This window comes from Podarcis pityusensis, assembly GCF_964106645.2.
Source record: "Podarcis pityusensis genome assembly, chromosome: 11".
Classification (NCBI taxonomy): Eukaryota; Metazoa; Chordata; class Lepidosauria; order Squamata; family Lacertidae; genus Podarcis; species Podarcis pityusensis.
Genome location: NC_138036.1, coordinates 42,992,425 through 43,010,682, shown reverse-complemented (window position 1 = coordinate 43,010,682; position 18,258 = coordinate 42,992,425). Strand labels below are relative to the sequence as shown.

Below are 18,258 nucleotides of genomic sequence, written 5' to 3'. Positions count from 1 at the left end.
ATACAGTTCCCAGAATTCTTTGAGGAAAGCCATGCTTATAAGTATGCTTTAAATGCATGGCGTGGGTGTGATCTTCATTCCTCCATGTACCCTCCCTTTGCCCCTCACCCTATAACTCTTAAAGCCCCACCCTTTCCCTGCTTGTTCCATTCCATGCTCATCTTCCTGCAGCCCAAAATAAATCTGAAAGTTGCAGGCCCTGCCTGGTCTTGGTTCTGAGACCGTAACTCTTAGGCATCTATACAATGTCTCCAGGGAAGCTGCCTCAATCCATCTGTGTTTGAAGATTTGGCACATTTATGTATTCTTGCATGGGGAAAAAATCACAGATGTTTTGTAGGGTGTTTCCTTTTTTTTCATTTCAAGGAAGAACACTCGTTGGCAGTGGGAATGCATTTTATAGTGTTCACTTAAATATATTTACCACTTCTTGGCCAACGCGTTTTTAAAGCAGCCCTCTCTTATTCTCCTTCAAAGCTGTGTACAATTTTTTTGCTGTGGATCGCAAGACCTATTTGAAAGAGTTTTAATTCAGATCTGTGTCTTTGATATTTTCTGTTTAGATCCAGCCAAAATCTGGTTTTCAAGGTAGTAAAGATGATATATTGTCTTAAACTGGCCTGTCCAGAAAGGAGATGCATGAACAAATCATCAGTTTCCATCTAGTCTTGTGGCAGTCTAATGGCCTTTTGTGCCAGCTGGTGGGAGAGTTAAGGTTCATTACCCAGAGGAAAAGTACACAAGTGTTTTTCTGAAGTTCAGGTGTTTAATTCCTCTACTGTTTATTCCCACCTCCATTCCTTTCTTCCTTGGATGCTTATTAGAGCGTCTTTCTTCTACCCTGTTCTCCAACAGCTGATCTTAATTAGATAAATTAGCTTGGTTATATAGACCTGTCTTCTTACTGACACACAGTTGACACATGATTGACACACTGCTGGGTATTCTAACCCCAGTGTTGCTGAAAATTAATCACCAGACCAGCAGATTGTCACAGTCAGAAAGCAGGAGGTGAGAAATGTGGATGTAGAAGTTACATTTCTGGAAGGGTAGTTTTTGCAAAAACAGCGAAGTTTGCTGGTGCACCTTAAATGCTAACAAATTTATTACGGTATAAGGTTTCATGGACCACATTCCACTTAATCAGATACTAAGCTAGCCGAGAGGATACACAACTAAAAATGTTTTGAATTGTGACAAGGAAATAACATCAAATCCTGTGTTGTCTTTGCATCAAAGGGATCAGGTTTGTAAGAATGAACTTTTGTAACTGTTTCTTTTTGTGACTGTTTTCCAAATATTCATGTGTTTTTGATTCCGCAGTCATGTTGCAGAAGTCATTGCAGGCCTAATAGGAAAGGATTATGATGTTGAAAGGAATGCAAGTTAGTTTATAGCTATGGATATCTTTAGAGAACTGTGGGTAACCTAAAGGAATAATCTTTTTCTACAAAACTACTAAATGTGTGAGAGCTTTGCTTTTTTTTTTTGCAGCTGGTCATTGTAGCTCAGGGCGACTTTTCATCCCAAGTGAGCCACACACCGAATTAAATCTCCATATAGTAAATTGAAGTGTTTGCAATATATTCAATATAATTTAATATACACAATTACTATAGCTAATTAAATCTATATAATTACACAATTAACATATTTTATATTTTTAATTATTAAACAAATTTAATACACAAGCAGATGTATAAGCTTTCAATAACAATGCATCACATGCACAAAAATATTACTTTAAGGCTTTAAGTTGTTTTTTCTTTAATGTTGCCAAGGGCTGCCAAAATAGGGCCACAAGTTAGCCACCCTGAAGGAAGAAGCTGATACAAAGCCCTGATGCCGGGCGGAGGGAGGGAATTTGCTTCCCCAACCCATTGTTGGGGCATTTCACCTCAGGTGCCAAAATGCCTTGGGCTGCCCCTGAACATCCACAGCTTAGGTAGGGGCTGCTGCAGAGAAGGCCCTCTCCTTGTCTGCCACAGCCTGAGCTTCTGAGGATGATTAAACAACCAACAGGGCACTGTCCACTTCTCTTAGCATCCAAGATGGTCTGTAGGAGAGGAGGCGGCCTTCCAGGTATGTGGGGGTCTGGGTTGTTTAGGGCTTTTAGTGCCTTGAGTTGGCCCTGGAGACCGACTGGAAACCAGAGCAGCTGTTTCAAAACAGAGGTTATATGAAATCTGGAAGATTCCATATAATGTCGTTGTTTATAATCATTGATAAACTTGTCCCCATGGGTGTGTCTAATCCCCACAATTTATGGCAATGAATGGCTTAAAATAAAACATTGGCCCTACTGTGCTTTTGCTCTTTTTCCCACCCCACATATGTTCACCTCTCTCTAAGAGAGATGAGCTGGGTCACAGTATGGTAGGATCTTCTTGGGGCTGCAAAAGAAACTGCTTTGTAACCAAAGAGGAGTGTCTTCTTCCCTTCAGTGTTGAACATTAAAATATGAAGGGACAATTTCAGATCGGTAATCACAGAATTGATCATTACCTCTACCTTTATCCTTCTTTTGGGTTATTGGAAAATAGTGAAGTCTTGTGCTGTGAACTGTATGCTAATTTGGTGAACAGTGGGTTTATTTCCCTTGAGAGGAGTCTGTTTATTACAGATGTCCATGTCAGCCACACTATGTAATGGTGAGCACTAGGGAGTTTATCTGCATCTGTAATGCAGTCAATAGCTGCCACACAAATAAATGTTTTCTTTGACCTACTAAATATTTTATATATGCATCCGTGAACCAAGAGTCACTTTATATTATTTCCCCAGAGAGTGAGGAAAGGAGCCCTTGCAAAAAAAAAAAATTAGTTTTTTTGTTTGTTTTACACACACTAAATTGGGTAGATAAAAGTAGTTGGAGCCGAGCAAATCAATAGGGCTGTTGCTTTAGCCCAGTGCCTGTAATCAGACAAAGTGCTCTCAATGGGGTTTCGGAGCCTTGTTAGAGGTTTAATTAAATTAGATATTTAATGCATTCAGTTAACAGATTGTGCTGCTTTGCAGTGCAATAACTAAGAAATGACATGTGTATGGATTTTTATCCCTCGCAGGTCATTAGTAAATGAGGTAATTAGTTACTTCTGTAGGGTGTCCATAATGTAATGTTACCTCTGTGCAAAATAGCCATAGACAAAGAGAGCACCCTGAATACTGGAGTTGTTTGTGACCTGTAGAAACAGCTTCTACCGAAATATGCATCTTTGTTTTTGGGCAAACACATGCACTGCTTATTTCCAGGAAAGCAATAACATGTACAATGCTCTATATGGCAACTCTGTCTGCAGGAAGATCTAGTTTCTCTGTAAGCTCAGTGCAAAATCTAGGGGAGCAAGCAAGCTGAATGGTGATATTGCCTGGCCAAAGTCTAGAAATGTTCTGCTCTCCTGGACTGAAAGTATGCAGACCAATATAATAGTTGATTATAACTCAGTTAAACACCAGTAGGAGGCAAAGTATTTGTTTTATCAAGGAAAATAAAATCTATTAGTTCTTCATGGGAAACCCCTAAAAATTATTTAAACAGAGCTGAATAAGTGAAATTATAGACTGACTCTTTTTCCTTTGAGCTTCTTGCCAGGAGGAAGAAAACACTTGCACTAGCTTAACAGCCTAAAGTGGTTCCATCTTACTTGCAAGTTGGACTATTTTCCTTAACAAGAGTCATTTTGACAGTTAGATAGTAAGGTAAAGGTAAAAGGTAAAGGACCCCTGAATGGTTAAGTCCACAGAACACCGTGACGAAAACCAGAGCACACAGAAACACTGTTTACCTTCCCACCACAGTTTTACCTATTTGTCTACTTGCACTGGTGTGCTTTCGAACTGTTAGGTTGGCAGGAGCTGGGACAGAGCAACAGGAGCTCACCTTGTCATGGGGATTCGAACCGCCGACCTTCTGATCAGCAAGCCCAAGAGTTCAGTGGTTTAGACTACAGCGCCACCCATGTCCAGTTAGATATTATAGGTCTGTACACTGGGTGGTCATTGCAGATACAGATGTTACTTAAGTCTGCAAACAAAACAGATGGGCCAACAAAGAGAGATCAAATTAATAGTAACAATAATACTGGAGATTGTGTGCACCTTTCCCCCAAATATTACATTGTGAACAGTCTAACATTTGACTGCGGTTTTTATTTATTTGTTTATTGTCTGCCCTTCACCCTAAGGTTTAGCATTGGGAGTAGGACTATCCAATTATTAACATGGCCTAAAGGGATTATATAATATATGCAGTGCTTTTTTCTGGGGGGACACAGGGGTACGCATACCCCTAAACATTTTGTGAATCTAAGTTTGGTCTCATTGAGGGGCAGTATTTCAATATGAGTAGGAAAATGAGAATACCCCTAAACATTTTTTAAGGAAAAAAGCACTGAATATATGTAAGGTAAAGAACCCCTGGACGGTTAAGTCCAGTCAAAGGCGACTATGGGGTGCGGCGCTCATCTCGCTTTCAGGCCAAGGAAGCCGATGTTTGTCCACAGACAGCTTTCCGGGTCATGTGGCCAGAGCGTATGGAAACACCATTTACCTTCCCCTCGCAGTGGTACCTATTTATCTACTTGCACTGGTGTGCTTACGAATTGCTAGGTTGGCAGAAGCAGCTATATGTATAATATAATATTATATGTATAATACAGCCACACAATAGATAAATAAGACTAAATAGCTAATGTGTCTCACCTATAAAAGACCTCTGAATGCTTTTTAAATAATACGTTAGTTCCTAAAAGTTAGCTCTGACATGACAAATCTCCTTAGGAAGCCTAATATATAGTATTAGGTCAGGAATGGGAACGATTCCGCTCTGTGCTCCCATGAATCTTGCAGCAAACGTCAGGATGAGGCTCAGCATATTTTTCTTACCAATCTTTACTATCACCGTACAGACATGCTGCTTAAGGGAACAATGTTCAACTGGCCTTTCCTCTGTTCTCATCATGCATGAAAACTTGTGTTGGTGGTTTGTTTTTTTTAACCAATCTAGATATTTTCTAGGCTCTTTGAAAATATTTCGTTTTCACCTTTATTGTAAAGCTGTGTTCAAAAGGCACTACAGACCTGCTCAGAATTCAAGCCTAACCACCTTCTGGAAGTTTTAAGACCTGGTTATTTGGGCTGCTTTTTGGGGGGCTCTGAGTTAAGCTGCAAAGAATGGTTGGGGGAGAATTTTTCCTAGTGAATTCATGTTCCTAGTTGGATTTTATTTGCTTTGTTTGCGTAACTCTGTTACCTCTAGAAATGCATATAAGCAATTGGCAAAGGAATTCTATTTCTAAGTGGCATTCTAATTGTAAACCATAGAGGCAAAGCATATCAAATGCACAACAAAATAAACCAGCCTTCATTTTTAAACTGGCCTTTTAAACTTTTTTAGGCTTATAATACATTGGTGGTTATGTGGTTTGCTATGAGAAGGCTGAAGTTCGCAATATCTGCAAGCCACTCATAATTCCTAAGAGGTTGTGTTGAAATCTAGCCTCTCTGAAGAGGGATTAAAAACATGTGTCTATATACAGAGTCATACTGAATTCTAAAGTAAAATTGACCAGAAACGTAGCAAGGGGAATGTGCAAAGTAAACAATAGTAGGTAACTTTTTCCGCCTTATGAACATTGTCACGGCTCGTTTTGGAACTACAGGTCCTCCTCGTGCTGAGCATAACTGAGGCATTATAAATTGAGAATAAGACAGGCACAAGTGACTCTGGCCTAGTATAATTGTGATAGAACACGAGAGCTATATTCTTCCAGGCAACTCATCCATGAAGCATGTATCCCATGTGAATAAATCAATCCTGGGAAGTGTATTGACTTTGAATTAGAGAGCGCTACTTTCATTTCTTAAGATACACCGAAGGTATCACAGCCGTTCAATAATACTATAATAATAATACGGGTCAATAAACCTTAAAATTAGTGTTCAGATCCCGACTGTCACTTTATTAAAAAGTGGAGTGAGAACTAGCAGTAACTACATTTCTCTTTAATTAAGATACAACCCAAGAGGCTTAGATTTCTCGGCTAATTTTTGCATGGTAATTACAGCTATTGCTAGCTTATTGCTGAAATTGCTGATTAAAAATTACTTTAGTAAGCGTAGCTAACAATTTCATTAGAAATCAACTTTAAGAGTTCTAGTCAAGTTTGTGTCTGCTACGTATTTACTTAGAAACTGTAGAATACCTGATGTTTAGCGTATAGTTTTTCAACTGCATACTTATGAAAGTCATATGAATTTAAAAGTCATATATTTTACATTATATTTAGATAAAATTTACCATGTTATACTTTTGGATCACCTTGGTGGGGTGTGGATGTGGGGTCACAACATTTAAGTGGTGGACACTCCTTCATTGGAGATTTTTAAGCAGAGGTTGGATGACCATCTGTCATGGACGCTTTAGGTGAGATTCCTGTGTTGCAGGCAATTGCCATTCTCTGCCCAGGGAGATGGTTTTTGTCTGTAATTAAATAGCATAGTTTTTAAAAAAAAGACAGCAAACCATTAATGCATCCTGCCATAGTCTTAGATGGAAGGACCTATTTCAGCGCTATGCTCGCCGAGGCAATGTTAAGTAGACTACAAAACAAACCCTAGCTACTGACCCAGATGACAACACCTTATGCCACTGGAATATGCTTGGTTGGGCTTTGGTGAATCTCATTGGAGAAAGAATTCCATGGCAGCAACCATAGGCAGCAGTGTGGAGTGTTTCTCTGTGTTTAGCCTGATGAACACTTAAGAATGACCTGGAAGTGTTCTGAGGCCCGAGCACTTGCTTGGCAAACCTCATGTTGTCACCAGCACGAGCGCACAGGTTTCACAGTTGGGGTGTGTGTGCACATGGGTGTCCTGATAGTATGAAACAGTGGTTCCCTATGTAGCCTGTATGCACAACTGCTGCAAATTGTGCAATCATGGCAGCCCCATGCAAGGGTTCCATGTGGAAGTCCCAGTTCATTTAATCAGTTCCTTCACGTGATGCCTACGAGGAATCATGTAGGTGTTACCAATACTCCAAAATGGGCCCAAGCCATCTCTGGGTTGCTATGAATAAGACATAGCCTCCTTAGAGGTGCACACGTGGCAGGTCGCTAATGCTGGAACTAAGTAAGAATCCCGTGTTTGTAGCTGTCTAGTCTTAAGATCTCCCATTTTTCTTCATTCTGTTCTTTTGCAAGCCCATAAACAGGGTAATCTCTTTACCATGTCCTCCTTTTGACCACAAACATTTTTCTCCTCAAATTCTTTTTTAGATTTGATGGATTATTAGATCTGCAAAACACTCCCTCCATCCATTCCCCAGCTACCTTTTCTTGGCACGGAAAATGTGAACTGCCTTAAAAAAAAAAGTTCTTAGCAGCAACACAAATTTATGCGGAGAGAAATCATTTCTCTTTTCTCCAGCCCTGCAGCCAGACTTATGCTCTGCTTTCCTCCTCTTGCTTCCTCCCTGTAGGCTTTTTATCCCTCCCTTGCAGTGGCATTCCTCGTTTAATTGTGCCATGCTCCCTCCTCTGCCCTCCTTTAACCTACACGGCTCCTCAACCTTCCTTCGCAGTAGGTTTCTTTTTCCCCCCAGCCTTGAAGTTCTCAACTGAAGAAACTGCTTGCAAATAGTTTTAACAAATGGTGCGCTAAACCAGTGGGTTTCCCCACCACCACCTACAAGTGGACCTTACCCACCCCCTCAAATCTCCTGTCGGCATAGTTCAGAGCTGTACTGTTGGCCATGGATGTTTCACCTTGTTTGCCACCACCACTTGTTCTTGCTATGTTCCACTCTTTTATTTTATATATCAGAATGTGTACTCACTTTTCTGAGCCAGCAAGCTACTTCCTGAACTGACTTGTCTTATGTATATGATCTGCTGTCATTTCATTTCTTCCATTTCGTCTCTCTTGAATTTTGGCTTAGAGTTGTGTGTGAACAAGGTCACAGTCAGGCTCATGCTGACACAAATAGAAAGTTTGCCGCTGGCTTGGCCTCACAGAGGTGACACAGCCTCCAGAGCCTCAGGGGAGGTGTTCTTTGTGCTCCTTAAGGAGATCCGCTTGCCTTCTTCAGCTCCTTACTGCCTACCCTTTTTTTTTTTTTTTATAATCATATTTATTAAAATTTCCAATAATAACAGAATAAAGAAGATAGAAAAGATAAAGAAAAGAAAGAAAGAAAGAAAAAAAAAAAAGAGACCAATTTTAAGCCCTTATTTTCATAACCTTCTTTCTGGGACTCCCTCCTTCCCCTCCCGACTGTATTCCCCTTTCCCTACGTTGGTTCCACAAGTTCTCATTCCCAATTTAACCTAATATGTTATGCCTAATAGCCAATTTAAATTGCAATCTTAACATCACTCCTCACCTTTAACAAAATAGAACAAAGATTTTTTCCCCCAAAATCTACCCCGTTTCCTTCCACGAATTCCCCCCCTTTTTTTTTTCCAAAACATGTTAAATCAAAATACCAAAGTTATATATATATAAAAAAATCAAAGATAGAAAATAGATGAAGGTTCCAGAAGTTGATTACATAGCCTTTGGATTCTAGAATTCCCCCTCCCTTCCCCGGTTTAGATTCCCTATGTCCATCAGTCTGTATGTTGTCGGCCTGGAGGTCTCAAGTCCACAGCCAAATTTTTCTCAATCCATCTTGCCGGTTTTCTTTAAATTTACTTGTTTTGATAATGTTTAATTTCATAAATCCAGTCTAATCGAGGCCTTTAATTTCCCTTGGTCATTGTTGCTCCTCCCATTGTTCTTGCCGTGGCGTAGTTGGTCCTTTACTCTTTTGTTTCTTACTTTCTCAGGTTTCTGTCTTGTTCAGCTGCAAAACCATTCTTATTCTGAAATCTAGTATCTCTACAGAGGTTTGTTATTCAGGAGCTTACTTAAATAGAAAGATTCTATTGTGCTGTCACCTCTGTAGACAAAACAATATTTTCAGTTTTGCTGCTTTCCCAAGAGCTAAGACCAGTAGTACACATCCCAGAGTAGTTTTCCACATACGCCGCTTGTAATGTCCCAAAGCCCCTCTAGAGGGATTGCAATAACTTTGTGTCCTCTCATCCAAAAGTCAAGTTGTTGTTTCTTTTTCCACCCGACATTTTGTATCCATATTTATATCCAATTGTATCAAAATTAACCAGCAAAATACTTGTAGCAAAGTCCTCTTTATATTCTCAAGATTTGACAGCTACTTTGACAGCTGTCAAACTCTCCATCTCTCTCCGCCAGGTTCTCTGAATCGCCCCGGTTCTCAGGGGGGGGGGGGTTGCCTTTTCCCTCTCACCCTCGACTCTCCTCCAGCACAATTCTTGTAATGATTCCATCGTGGAATTTGGTATTTTTAGTCAGCAATAAACTTCTGAATTGATCTTGGTTTCTCAGTCCTTGTTTTAGCATGTTTACAATCAGGGAGGGGACTGACTTCCTTTTTAGATCCCCCCCGCTCGTGCCGAATCCGAAAAAAAAAAAAATTCCTTTTTTTTTTCTCCTTTTGTACCCGGTTACCCAATTACTCACGGGTTTTTGTTAAATGTCCGAATTTCAAATGGAAGAAGCCAGCGCTCTCCGACGAATGGCATGCGGCTGCACTCGGCAGGGGAAGCGATAGACTCAAAGTACCACGCCACTCCCTGGCACCCGATCCGTAGCCTTTAAAAAGGCTCCTTCACGAGTCGGGAGGGCGCTGACGGTACCAGCCGAGTCCCCATGTCCACGGGCCCCGTGCCCGTGGTTTTTAAGGGTCCCCGCGTCGCCGGCGCGGTAGGACCCAGCCCCTGCCGAGCCGACTCCCTCCGGAGCTCGGAGGGAGTCCGCCATTCGGCGATGGCGCCAACCCGGAAGTCTCCTTACTGCCTACCCTGGCCTGCAATACCTCTCTCTTGCCTCCATAATCACTTCCACTTTCTCACCGACACATTGGGCCAGCTGCAGTGGCTTTTGCTGCTTTTAGATCCATGAGCTCCCTCTCTTCCTCCTCCCTCTCCCAGCTCCAGTGAGGAACAACAGTACTCCCAGTAGGTAATTGTAAGGGACGCAGGTGGCGCTGTTGTCTAAACCACTGAGCCTCTTGGGCTTGCCGATCAGAAGGTTGGTGGTTTGAATCCCCGCGACGGGATGAGCTCACGTTGCTCTGTCCCAGCTCCTGCCAACCTAGCCGTTTGAAAGCATGCAAGTGCAAGTGGATAAATAGGTGCCACTCCGGCAGGAAGGTAAACGGCTTTTCCGTGCGCTCTGGTTTCCGTCATGGTTCCATTGCACTAGAAGTGGTTAAGTCATGCTGGCCACATGGCCTGGAAAGCTGTCTGCGGACAAATGCCGGCTCCCTCGGCCTGAAACGAGATGAGCACCACAACCCCATAGTTACCTTTGACTGGACTTAACCGTCCAGGGGTCCTTTACCTTACTTCCTGCACTATGGGTGGAATTCAGCATCATGCTGTGTATGAAAGATGTTCTGTCTGTGCAAGCATTGTAGCCAAAGGTGCCAACTGGAATAAAATATTGGGGGTGCCCAGGTAACCCCCACCCTGCATAACTGGTCACAAAACATTACATATGCACGCCATTTGAATAGCAATCCCCATTGACTCGGGAGGTGCCTGCCCCCTTCAAATAATGTATTGGGGCAGTGAAAAGACCTTGGCCCCCTAAAAGCTGGCTCCTATGGTTGCACGTTTCCAGGTGGGGTGATCCTCCTCTCCTCGCCCCTATATTCTGGGAGGTAACACAACCCCTGCAGAGCCCATTTTGGGGGCACACGAAGGGGTGGGGGGAAACCCTGTTTCGCAAGTGGAAGTCCTTGTGCAGGGGCTTCCAATGGCGGGGTTCGTTAAGCGAATCCCACCCTATACTGTAGTTTTATTATTTGCTTAGATTACAATTTTTAAACTTTCTTGAAAAAGGATTTTCCACCCTAAGTGTGGTTTGAATATTACTCATATATTTTTCTTTCCGTTATAAATGTTGTTTTATGGTGTATAATTATGGCTAGCAGTCACTGCTTGATAAGTTGTTAGTGGCTTTTAACTTAGCATTGAAATTTTAACAAGCTTCTCTTCCCCACTCCGGCCACCCCAAATATATCCAAATTACCATATGTGTGTGCGCATGTACAAATGAATATCAGAATATTGCTATTCAGTGGCAATTGTTGCCACGATTTACAATGAGTTTCCCTTTCATTCCATTATGGAGATGACATCTGTTATGAAACCTTCATAGCAAGGAGACAGAAATTTTCCTATGTTTTCTGTGAAAGTGATTTATAAATTATTGAAAATAGGGGAAATTGCAAATATCTTTAGTGTTTTGATTATTAGAAGAACAAAACGATAAAAGCACTTGGGTGTTTCTTGATAAAAACATGCTTGGCATTGTTTGCTTTTTTGTTTTGTTTTTAATAGAAAAAGTAACCAAGTAGGCTCTGATCCAAACTCGCACCATGACGTATATGAGAAAAGGGTTTAACCAAAAATTACCCCATATAATTTCAGTTTCTCCCTAGAAGTGCTATTTGCAGAAAACATAACTTAAAGATATCTTAAACTCATTTACCAAAATATTTATATCCCAACTTTCAGCTCCTCACAAGGCACCCAATGCTGCTAACTTTAATTAAAATGATAGGCCATCAATATGGAAATCAAAACTAATGGACCATACTAAGACCAGCAGCCTGTTAAAATAACAGAAAGGAGAAAAACTCAACCAAACCGGAAGCTCAGCAAAGCTGTGTTTTTGACAACATAAAGGTAAAGGGACCCCTGACCATTAGGTCCAGTCATGACCGACTCTGGGGTTGCGGCGCTCATCTCGCTTTATTGGCCGAGGGAGCCGGCATACAGTTTCTGGGTCATGTGGCCAGCGTGACTAAGCCACTTCCGGAGAACCAGAGCAGCGCACGGAAACGCCGTTTACCTTCCCACCGGAGCGGTACCTATTTATCTACTTACACTTTGACATGCTTTCGAACTGCTAGGTTGGCAGGAGCTGGGACCGAGCAACGGGAGCTCACCCCGTCACGGGGATTTGAACCGCCGACCTTCTGATCGGCAAGCCCTATCGGTGATTTTACCCACAGCGCCACCCGCAACCCTTTTGACAACATACCAAAACACAAATCAAAAGGGGGCCAATCAAGACTCCTGGATGCCACCCCTGAAAATACCCAGGCTAGCATACTAACCATTCAGTATTCCAGTGGTAACAGAAGTGAAGCAGTACTTCTGATGCTTCCAGTGGAGCATCAGAGTCACAAGGCAGAAGGTAGTCCTTCCGAAATCCTGGTCTCAAACCACATACCAAAGCTTGCTTTGCAAAGGACCAGAACTCTCTGGCCGAGAACAAGTTTTGCATGTTGACAGGGCTGGCTTCCACTTTCCAGCCGTGAAATCTCCAGTTCGGACTGGGGGGAAACGCCTGTCTGAAAGAGCCCCCAATAGTCGGTAGCAAAGAAGAGGGCTGTAACATCTTTAACAGTTGTACAGAGGAGGGAATTTCAGCTGGTGTGATGTGAACAAGTCGCACATGACATTAAGCATGCGTGCATTTTTATCCATGTGCTTAGCACCAACTACAATGGTACCTCAGGTTACAAACACCTCGGGTTACAAACTCCGCTAACCCAGAAGTAGTACCTCGGGTTACAAACTTTGCCCCAGGATGAGGACGGAAATTGTGTGCCGGCGGCAGTTGGAAACCCCATTAGCGAAAGCACGCCTCAGGTTAAGAACGGTTTTGGGTTAAGAACGGACCTCCGGAATGAATTAAGTTTGTAACCTGAAGTGCCACTATAATGGTTTTTCAGGAAAAAAGTAGCTGCATGAAGGTCTGGTCTAGATTGGAACTGTGGGGAGGGGGTTTCCTTCACATGACATTTTCCTACCGCAAATCATGTTATTTCCCTTGAAGGTGTTGCTTTACTGCAAACAGCAGCTCTGGGTGGGAATTGAAACCAGGAGGATTAATTTTGGGTTAAGCCCCCTTTGTACCCATTATTCTCCGAGTCTGGGTCAGAGTCTATGAAGCTGGAAGAAGGGAAGGAAGGAATACTGCTAAGCATCCTTTTTAAATATGGGTACTTAGTGTAACACATAGCTCAAATATTAGTATTATCTTTTTGGAGTAGAGCTTCTAAGTACCCTGTCCTTCATGAGCTGACAAGTTATGTATATATGTAGCAACTCATTTTTACTTAAGTTCCTCTGGGTTTAGGGACTATAGCTCACTGCACTTCTTTATTCTGTCCACTGCTATAATCGGAAGGGATATTTATGTGTTTCAATAAACAGTTTGACTTTCAAGGAAATTTCCCCTTCAGACTGCATGTTTATTTCCTTTCTTCTTCTTTTATTTTCTATGCTAGTGGTGCAGGAAAAATGAGCTCTTGATTTCCCTTGTGGCCCAAGTTGCTGTGCTGAAGAAGGCCATTTGTTTCTTTAAGTATTTGTCCGAGGCAAAGCTTATAATCTTGCATCAAAAAATGTCATTTGCAAGCTTTCCTCCCCCCCCCCCTTCATTTTCTAGTCCTAAAGCCATTTTGAGGTCAGGCCTGCTTTATTTTAATACCTTTTTGTTGTTTTTAATTGCATATAATAAGAGCAATGCAGTTGTTCAGCAACTTTGGGGGTATTGAGTTACTTCACTGATTTGTTGGGTACCCTTTTCTAATTTGCTGTGTTTCTAGCATTTATCTGCTCTGCAGTGCTGCATTTTAACTATAGCTTCTGAATATAAATAAATTATTTACACTTCAATCACTTTGGGTTTTTAATGCAATGAGGTCATCCTAGGATGTTTCTCTACAAATAATTATTTCAAACTGCTTTATTATATGCAGACCATTAGCTCCGTATCCTGTAACATAGATTCATAGAGCCAGTTCAAATGATCTTTCCCGACTTCTTAAATCATAAATTCAGGGACAAGCATCACGCTTGCTCCTCTTTCACCTTACTCCTCCTCACGTCATGCACCAGCTTCAGGGCTCAGTTCCTGGCATGTGTTAAGCCACAATTCCCTGTTCTATCTGCACCAGGAAACTGGTTTAATCGTGGTTAATAAGTGGTAAATAAGGCAGGAGCTTATTATGAGGGGTGGGGAGGAACATTCGATCCTGACACTTGCCTCCAGATGGATAAATCATGGTTTATGAAGCTGGGGAAAATAGTCTGAATCAGCTCACAGATGGAAATTTGGGGTGCCAATTTATCCTAGTAGCTGAGAAGAACCTTCCAATTTACTTCTCGGCGTTTGCACTAAATTGGTTAGATTTATTATTGTTTTGAGCTTTGTTGTGTAGGCATTTCTGGGAATGGGTTGCCTGCCTATGTATGTTTGTACTTCGAGATGATGAAATAAAGCACAGTGTGTTTGCTTTTTTAATAACTTACTTTAATCTTAGATTTTGTTAACTCTTTTGTGAATGAATACCCAACAGCAACTGGCACAGTGGGGTGGCACCACGCTGCGGCTCCCTCCCCATCCTTGCTTCTGCTCTACCCCAGTGCAACACTACCTGCTGCCAGGAGGATGGTAGCATGGCACCTCATTAGTAGCTCCTGAAATCAGTTTCTCTTCTCCTTCCCACCAGCCCTGCATTCTGACATTGGCTCCTCCATCCAGTCAGACTTTTCTGGTCTCAGAATTATTCCTCCCCCCAGTTGACCAGAGTAGTGAGTTATCTCTCACCATTAAAGTGAGGATCCATTCGCTTGTCACATTCTGGGAAGAAATCTCTAATCTGTATGATGCCCTGATTTTCTTCGCAGGCACCTCCTTCTCTCACGCGCGGCAAGAGAAGAGGATGAGCGAACTGGGCTGCACTGTGTTTCTTTAAGCTCATTATCGTCCCAATCATTTGATCTGGTCTGGAAGTAAATGATTGTTTTGGGGTCAGATGATCATGGATGTAACACATTCAAATGTGGAACTGCGTGGTTCATTTGTAATGTCTTCCTGCATTGGGGCAGAACATTGTGTGCATGTGAGCATCTTACTGGTTTGAGGGCTCTCTGTAGCGTGCGTGCATTGGAGTTTGCAAGCACCGAGATTGATTTAGTAGCTAGTTTGACACACGTGGAACCATTTTGGAAATGGGAAACAGAGTGAACTTTAAGCTAGAAGTGCACATTATGTGAGAACTGAAACTTCTTAACTGTCACCTGTTAATCCTAGTGAGGCTGATAGTGCTAGAGAGCCAGTGTGGTGTAGTGGTTAAGAGCAGTGAACTCGTAATCTGGTGAACCGGGTTCGATTCCCCGCTCCTCCACATGCAGCTGCTGGGTGACCTTGGGCTCAGCCTCACTCACCTCACAGAGTGTTTGTTGTGGGGGAGGAAGGGAAAGGAAATCGTTAGCCACTTTGAGACTCCTTAAGGGGAGTGAAAGCTGGGATATCAAGTCCAAACTCCTCCTCTTCTTCTTCCTTGCGTTTAGCATTCATTTTGCTAAATTGTATGCATAAATCAATTTCTGGGAACTCTGGCCATAATCCCAGAGGCAAACCCATGGATTCTACGTGGTTCATTAGTCTCCCCTGCCCACCATGTCTTACTGCCAGGTCGCTTTTGCAATGATACAGTGTGGATGGGAAGAAAATCCTGAAATGGTTTGTGGTCTGGAAGGAATCTTCAGCTGAAATAAATTCATATAAAAGAATTCATACATCCGCAGCTTTTATGTATATCTAAATAAGGCTAATTCTTGTGGCACATACCTGTATATTTGTTTATACATAATATGTGCCTAAGTCCATGTCATTTTACTCATCTGAAGTCTGGGGACATAACAGTTGTGGGATCCAGTACAATTATTCCTCCCCTTTCACCACTGCAACTTTCATCAAGAGTTAACTATTCATCTTGCTCGGTAGCATATAAGAAGTGAACAAGACAACAATGGATCCACCGCTTTTCCCCCCACATGCGTTGTTTGTGTTTCTTCCAGTGGTGCTCATTGAATCTGACCTCAAACTAAAGGTGTTCATATGGCCAGAAAGACAGATTACTCTCAGTAAATATGTCCATGCTTCATAAAACTTGGTAGTACTAGAAACTGCTTTGCAGCAGCCGAAGAACCAATGTGTCAGGTAGTGGTGTGGTTGCTCGAGAGCAAACAGGCAAGACTCCAACCTGTCTTTTCCAGACTTTATTATCTGTACAAACTATCTTACAGTGCAGAGCGTCTCAAGTCCATGTCTGCTCAGTCGCTAGCAGAATCTGGGAGTGGGCGGTCCTTATACCTTCCCCAGCATAACAGTCGTGTGACCCCCATCCCTCTCCTCCTCTCTCTGCACGCAAACCTACTGCGCAGAGAGGGCGCTGGCAAAGGGGGGCTTGCCTCCCCTCCCCATAGCTCAGGCTCGGTGTTGAGGCTTTCCCTAGCATCTTCTGATCCCTGCGCCCCTTCCCCACTGGAGGCGGGGCTTCCCTCCTCGCCAGAGGAAGAACTGCTTCGCAAGATCTTCGGAGGCTCCCTGTAACACAACTGCTCTTCCACCTCTCGCCTCTGAGCTGATGGCAGTTCCCTGACACAATGGAAAAGCTTTTGCTTTAGAACTTTTCCAAGCTTTTCTTCCTTTAACAAATAAATCAATAACCCAGGCTAAAGCAGAATTTGGCTGCTGCGGCCAGGACTGCTCATCAGACCAAGTGCAAAGGAAAACAAATGACTTTGTCTTAATATTGTGTGTTCTTCCAGGTTCGAGAACTGCAGACGCGTTTACAAAGTGTCCAGGCAACTGGCCCATCAAGTCCTGGCCGCCTTACTCCTGCCAACCGTCCCATTAACCCTAGCACTGGAGAACTGAGCACGAGCAGCAGCAGTAATGACATCCCCATTGCCAAGGTGAGTCCTTGTACATTGCCACAGTGCCTCTCATTATCTGGGAGACGCAGCCTTTGCTGTGCGCAGCTGCTGTGCAGGCGTGCAATTAACTGGGAAGCATGAGCCAGAGTGCCAGGGGAATTTACAAGGATCCTAAGTGAGTCTGAAAACTCGAGCTGCAGGGAGAGATAAGTGCTAAGGATTTTAAGCCTCTGTTAGTCACAACACACATGCCAGTTTACATTAATCAACTTAACATACAATTTCTGGATGTGTGAAGAAGGGGGAGGGATTTGCATAGCTGTGCAAAAGCTACATACGACGCCTAATATTTGCGGTGGGGTTTTTTCCCCCCGTTTCTAGATAGCTGAACGAGTAAAGCTCTCAAAGACAAGATCGGAATCTTCAACATCTGACCGTCCTGTCCTGGGATCTGAAATCAGCAGCATAGGGGTGAGTGCTAACGATCACATAGGATTTATGCTCATGTCGTGAACTGCCTTGTGATCTTTGGATGAAGGGTGGTATAAAAATTGAAATAATATATATTTAAAATAACATTCTTTTAAGGGAAACAAAAACGGTCCCTGTACTCACCATGAAGTTGTTACAATAAGTGCCACACTTTTAATATCTGGGAGGGGGGGCGGTTTGCTGGTACTGAGTATCCCCACAAAAAAACATAAATGCTACAAACATATAATCCTTCCATAAGGATTTGTATATATTGTACATAGCCTTACATGAGATGGTGATATATAAGTAATCTAATGAAAAGAATCTGATCAAGAAATGCCCATTAGCATTAGACCAAAGGCCTGTCTACTTCAGCATAATGCACTCACAATGACCAACCCGCAAGTAGGACAGAATTGCAACAGTGCGCTGTCTACTTGTGCTCACAAGCAACTAGTATGCTGGAGGTAATACATCGTGATTGTGACTATAGGCACTGAGAGCCTTATGGTCATGAATTTGTCTATACCCCTTTGAAAACCATCCAAGTTGGTGGCTACATCTCTTGTGTTGGCAAATTCCATAGTTTCAGGTGCTGTATGAAGTCTGTCCTGAAACGTCCAACATTCAGCCTTATTGAATGACCCTGGGTTCTAGTATGATAAGAGAGGAAGAAAACTACTTTTATAGGGGTGTTTGTATGCACCTTTTCAAGCTCTACAATATCCTTTTAAGGTGTCGCGACCAGAATTGTACACAGTGTTCCAAGCGCATTTGCACCATCAACTTGTATAGTGGCATTATTATATCAGAAGTTTTATTTCTGACCCTTTTCCTAATGATCTCCAATATGGAATTTGTGTTTTTCACAGCTTCTGCATACTGGCTTGACATTTTCATTCACCTGTGTGCCTTGTTCCCAAGATCTTTCCTCATCAGTCAGTCCCATTTC

General features: G+C 42.5%; 1 protein-coding gene across 4 annotated transcripts in view; it reads left to right on the top strand.

Moving 5' to 3' along the window:
- The window catches only part of MCC (MCC regulator of WNT signaling pathway), a 206,757-nt gene that overhangs the window by 157,425 nt on the left and 31,074 nt on the right, over window positions 1-18,258 (top strand). For all 4 annotated transcript variants that reach the window (XR_013977152.1, XM_080972405.1, XM_080972406.1 and 1 more), the window contains 2 exons: window positions 16,725-16,871; window positions 17,214-17,303. Coding sequence is in view for 3 of the 4 variants with exons in the window: in XM_080972405.1 (XP_080828531.1) it covers window positions 16,725-16,871; window positions 17,214-17,303 (237 nt within the window). In the remaining variant the exon portion in view is untranslated. The remainder of the gene's footprint in view (window positions 1-16,724; window positions 16,872-17,213; window positions 17,304-18,258) is intronic.